The 5,506-nt window shown below is 39.7% G+C and overlaps 1 protein-coding gene across 1 annotated transcript; it reads right to left on the reverse strand.

The window, feature by feature from the left end:
- Window positions 1-2,345: 2,345 nt before the first annotated feature.
- LOC138041373 (uncharacterized) lies at window positions 2,346-4,142 on the reverse strand. The gene has a single exon (XM_068887146.1). The coding sequence runs from the start codon at window positions 4,029-4,031 to the stop codon at window positions 2,700-2,702; it is 1,332 nt and encodes a 443-aa protein (XP_068743247.1). The 5' UTR covers window positions 4,032-4,142; the 3' UTR covers window positions 2,346-2,699.
- Between the last annotated feature and the right edge of the window lie 1,364 nt (window positions 4,143-5,506).

A 5,506-nucleotide genomic window follows, 5' to 3' on the forward strand; every position in this document is an offset into this window, starting at 1 on the left:
CACATTTATGGAACAACCTGCCTGATAAACTTAGGACCTCTAATTTACGCCTATCATTATTTAAAAAACAATGTAATGAGTTCTATAAAAAGAAGACCTTCGACCCTGACCGCCCCCATGTCACTTGGATGTAGTGATTGATGCAACAATTATTTTCTGATTATAATAATTTAGGATATGACATATTAGCAATTATACTTTTCACATTTAAGACATATTTTTAAATTTTTTTCCCTTCTTCTTCTTTAATTAAATGTCTGTTGTAGTTTTTTGGGTGGACTAGCTCAAATGGTTCGTATGTTCCCTTCTAGTCCTTCCCCACTGCAGTACGTTTTTTTTTGTCTTTTATTATGTAGTATTTAGTATGTAGTATGAATTGTTTTCTCTAATGCAGTGAAAATGGAATAAATAAATAAAGAGAAAAGCAATGCACCTGAGCCGGACAGGAAAACCTCTTTGGGGCCACTGGTCTTTGTTATACGCAGATGTAAAGTTTGTCCAGTAATGTAGCGGCTCAGGAGCCCGTGAGTGGGAGCGAGCAACTCCCATATGTTCCTGTCACTGCGTTTTCACAGACCGATTAATTTATAGATTGAATAGCCCTTTTCATGGTTAGCTTTTTCATCTGCATTACAATGTAATCTAGCATTTATGTGAGGCAATTTCTGGCTATTTTGTAGTTTTAACCCAAAATTGCCTCGCATCCATATTAGATTACATTGTAATGCAAATGAGAAAAACTAACCGTGAAAAGGGCTATTCCCGCGAATGAGACCCCCGCAAGAGCCCGATGACCAGTCACAGGAAACTAATTTGACTTTATAGCGTCACCGAAGCGGAACTGGGCTCCTGAGCGGCTCTCATACCTTGCTATTGTTTTGGTATTGTAATCAGCTTCTATTGCTTTTTATAATGAAGTTTCTATATAACACGCGCTTTGAATTAATGGATAAAACAGCGTTTTTTATGAGAGTACAGATGTACGGCTGACGCCACTCGTAGGATTTAGAAAATAAAAAAGTTGGCTTTATCAAGGGAGTTGATAATGTAAATTGGCCACCGTACAGAGATTCTAAAGGGTGACGTTTCGATCGTTATATATAGCCCTTCGTTAGAGCGAATCGAGGAATTGTGGGTTACGTGTAGTTTTTATAGTAGAGTAGGAGCTACGCTATTGGTGGTAAAAATAGGAATATATTAGTTATAATAGGAATATATTACTTAAATGAAAAGCGTTCGTTAATAGCGTGAGGATTAAGAGTGCCGATTTGGAAGATGAATTTTTCTTCCAGATTCTTGCGGCTTTCCGTTGTACCTAGATGTAGGGAAAGGCCGCAGATAGCCATGTGAACTGAAACGTAACCCTTACTTGTAATTGTCTCAGTAGACATCTTTTGTTTTCCCCTTTCAGATCACGTGTTCTCAAGGGAATTTTCCTTTTGTTTTTTCATGTTTTTCGTACATATGCACGTGCATAACACAACACTTGAGAGAAACTGTTCTCTAAAGTAACATCACGTGGTCTGAAATGGGAAAACAAAACGTACAAGCCAAAGAGGTCAATTTTTTAGTGTTTTGTTTTTTGGCTTGGGTATCGATCCAATCACATTATACGTCACGAGAGCTGCTACATGATTCGCTAAAGTTTGTCAGCTGCAATCTTCATCTTCTCGCTCGAACTTTCAATTTTTTTTTTAACTCAGGCTTATTTGCTTTTCGCAGGTCTATTAATCTTAGTGACTGACATCCTATTTTAGCTATGTACATAAAAGACCACACGGAAAGCATTTAAACATTAGGGATTACAATGTTGCTCATCCACCCTTGTACACGAATCGAAAATATATATAGGAACTCTCAGCGATATTGAGCCATCGCCTTTTAAGTAGAAGTAAAACAAAGGGAGCCGGATCATCAGTATACTATGTCTATCAACGCTGTTTGTGTTTTATGTTGCCTCCCGAAATGTGTTGTTGCTGCATTTGTTGGCAGTTGAATCAAGCTTGAAAGTACAAAGAAGGCAGTTGCTTCAGAATCGGTGTTTTGCAAACAGTCGCTAGGGACCGATCGCAGTGGTGGGATGAACGGTAAAGACTTGTTTCCGTATCTCAAAGTGCCCTTGGACGTGAGGGGCCTGAGGTGGCGGTAGGGGGTGAAGGGTACAATAGCTGAAACAACCCAAACCTTTACAAAAATGCTAACCTTCGGCCTAAACAATATGCTTTTGATAATGTTTAGACCTAAGGTTAGCATTTTTGTATGGGTTTGGGTTGTTCCAGGCCCCTCACGTCCAAGGGCACTTTGAGATACGGAAACAAGTCTTTACCGGGATGAACTAGATCGAATGCATAAATGGCGGCCAATAATGTATTCTTTTGTTTATGCGCTAATTCGACTCACTAGCCTCGCTCTCATGCAACCTTTCTTTTGTATTTTGTCCATGCAAACGAGGCTAGTGAGTCCAATTAGCGCATAAACAACAGAATATAACAAAAGGTGCTAACGAGAGATCCATTGTGTCCGATCACCAAAATGGCAACGATTACGTCATTTGAAAAACCAACCGAAACAGTTGGCGAAATCGATAGCGCTCGTATTGAGATAACTATTTTCAGCCTTTTAGGTATTCGTTATCAGATTTGTGCAGGCAAAGCCTTTTTCGCCGAGCCGTGTTTTTAAAAGCTTGCAGCGATGTACATCTAAATATCAAAGAACGATTCATCAAATATCTTTATCCCCGGAATCTCTTTGGGAGTGTAAATGCTGACATTCATTCGTTCTACTTCCATCATCGGTGGCTCTGGTATCAAAATCCTCCAGTAAGGAAGCTCGCTTAGTTTTCCAGTTCGTGATATCGAACTTTTTTTTCTCGCATTTTTCGTTGTATCACGAGCTCGCCGACTTGTTTTACCGAAGAAGTTGTTGACTTGACTGTCAGCAGAATATGCACTTTCGCTCTTGCTTTCAGATCTTTCCGCCGATAATCGAGCGTTCCTTGAAGAAACCAAATTCTTTATATCTTCGTTTGAGCCCGATTCTGTTTCATACAAGGCTGAGTTTTTACAGGCCATCAAACATTTCGAGATACTTGACCTTCGTGAACTGAACTCCATTCCAATCGGCGATTCTGACAAGGAACCACCAGAAGTGAGTATAACACCATTATTAAAACGCACGCTATTATGCTTGGGACTATTTGGACGCGTTTTTAAACCATCCTTCCTTTGTGTAGGCAAAATCCTTGAAGGTAGTCTTCGTTGAGGGGGATCATTCTCTCCGTAGGTTGAAGACGGCATTTTTGCGTCCTGAGTCTCGTTATCTTGTGGCGCGCAAAGAACATAAGGAGAGACACAAATATCTGGAAAATTTTTAACTTGCTCATCAATAACAGATTGTTGCATTTGTGATCTGGTACAGTCGGAGCATAACGCAGGGCCGAGGACATCGCAGAATTGTTTAGAAAACTCGCCTTTATCCCTGTGCACCGGGCGATCACAATATTTTGGTTTGGGGTTAATCATCCTCACCGACGATCTGTAGCTAAGGTTCTTGTTTACATCAGGTACTCTTGTGTTTATTTCCCTATTCAGTAAACGTGGATGCGACAACGAACTTCTGAGATGCGTTTGCAATTGGTCCTTTACCCATGCCGGTTGATTTAGTTCGTGTATAAGACGTTCTCGCATTGTTTTTTCCCAATCAGTCTCTTTCAGTAAAACATTAGAGTAATGGAGCTTTTCGCTTTTTTGTTTTGATAATCTAGTGGCCAACAGACTGGCGCTCAAAGACAGTCGAGGAGGTTTTGTACAGATAGCCGAGCTAGGCACACACCGAGACGAAACTTTAAGTCTTCCGTTTTCCGCGAGAAAAGCGTGTGAAGATTCCGTTATATCTTTGGTATCGTGGAGTTTGCAATAGGCTTCATAACTGTTCAATTTTTTGAAATATCCCACCTTTCTTGAACAGGCTTTGTTGACATGAGAAGAAGGCCATTGTGGCGCGGAGAACGCTCTGCTTTCGCCAACAGCCATATCTTGGTGCTGTTATTTTATGATCACTGCTCAATAGTTCAGATATTGACGCGACAACCAGGTTCTTAACAGAACAAACGAACTGATCTGACCGGAATTGAGTGGTCATTCAAATGAAATTAAAGCAATATTGTTGACCAGGCGACAATACAACTGAAATGCCGAACACTAATCCTTTTACAGATGTTATTGTCCTATCACTTTTAATATATCTGTATTTGGAGTTTTCGCAAAGACAGCAAAATGTTATTATAGGGGAAAGAGATTTTTATTTCGTCAGTTTCTATGGAAACTAGGATGGACGTCTATATTTGGATTTTGCACAAGGGATAATTAAACCTTTGAGATTAAAAAGTGAAACCCCATCTAGTCAATCTTTAGTTTTCTTCCGAAGGATATTCTTTGGTGTGCAATTATGGTCTTTCTTCTCACATATGAGTATAAAATATGCATCCGATTTGCTTATATTCACTTTACACTGACAAAGTAGCTCTTTTGCCAAAGACTAAAATTGCTGAGTAACAATAATATCAAGAATTTGATGTTATTGAAATCGACCAGCAATTAGTATAGTAAATCGCCTGTTTAAGTTGATTTTCTTTTTTCTAGTCTTTCATTAAAGCTTGCCCCGGTAATCCTGTGTATAGACTGTCAATGATGCATGAGGATCAAGTCGGATTAGACTTTTATCAGTATCGTGAGATTGGAACGCGTGTTCAAAGAAGCCGCAAAATCAATGCAAAAGCCTGATTCGCTTTGGGCAGAACGAAACATTGCATTCAAATCGTGAACAACGACTTGAAATCGTTGGGAAGTAAAAGCTTTAATTCTTAGCTTTTTTCTTTGCTTTCTTATGAACATTCTCTATAAACAAGCTGTTCAATGATATACTTTAAAAAGTATTTAGTGTGAAGTTTTTCTAAAGAGCTTTTGGCCCATTGTGACAGTCCCTTGTAGCAAGCATGTTCGACATTCGTAGCTAACCCAGCACCACCATAATAAAAAGAGAAAATGTTTCTGCCTTACATGACTTTCTGCCATAAGGCATCGTACCTACAACCAGAATGTACTGAGCAGCGACCTGAATGCATTGTTCTAATGGAGGAGCCTCGCGTTGAGCAGGAGTAATTTTAGCTCGATGGGTGGTATCTTTTTGTTCTATTCCACTTAGGCCATCCCCATTATTTTCTCCGTTTAACGTCGCCCGACCGACCCACATTTGGACTGAAAAAAAAAAGGCAACGACGTAGTCAAACCATTTTTATGTTGCAAAGGAGTTTGGTTGGTTGATCCTTTTTCCCACGTTGTCTTACTTTTACAAAAACATCAACCAACTCTTCCGCCATATTGATTTTGGGTTCACCTGCCTCCACAGCAATGATGCTGAGGTACCAGGCCTCCAATTCCGAGACTACTTGTGATTTTTATTTTATTTTTGTTCCGGCAATACGACCGACCGACCTAATATCAGGAAA

Source organism: Montipora capricornis, chromosome 3 (assembly GCF_036669925.1).
Source record: "Montipora capricornis isolate CH-2021 chromosome 3, ASM3666992v2, whole genome shotgun sequence".
Taxonomy (NCBI): Eukaryota; Metazoa; Cnidaria; class Anthozoa; order Scleractinia; family Acroporidae; genus Montipora; species Montipora capricornis.

What these genes read in the sequence shown, in the direction of transcription:
- LOC138041373 (XM_068887146.1), bottom strand. Translation starts at nt 4,031, where the DNA reads ATGGCTGTTGGCGAAAGCAGAGCGTTCTCCGCGCCACAATGGCCTTCT.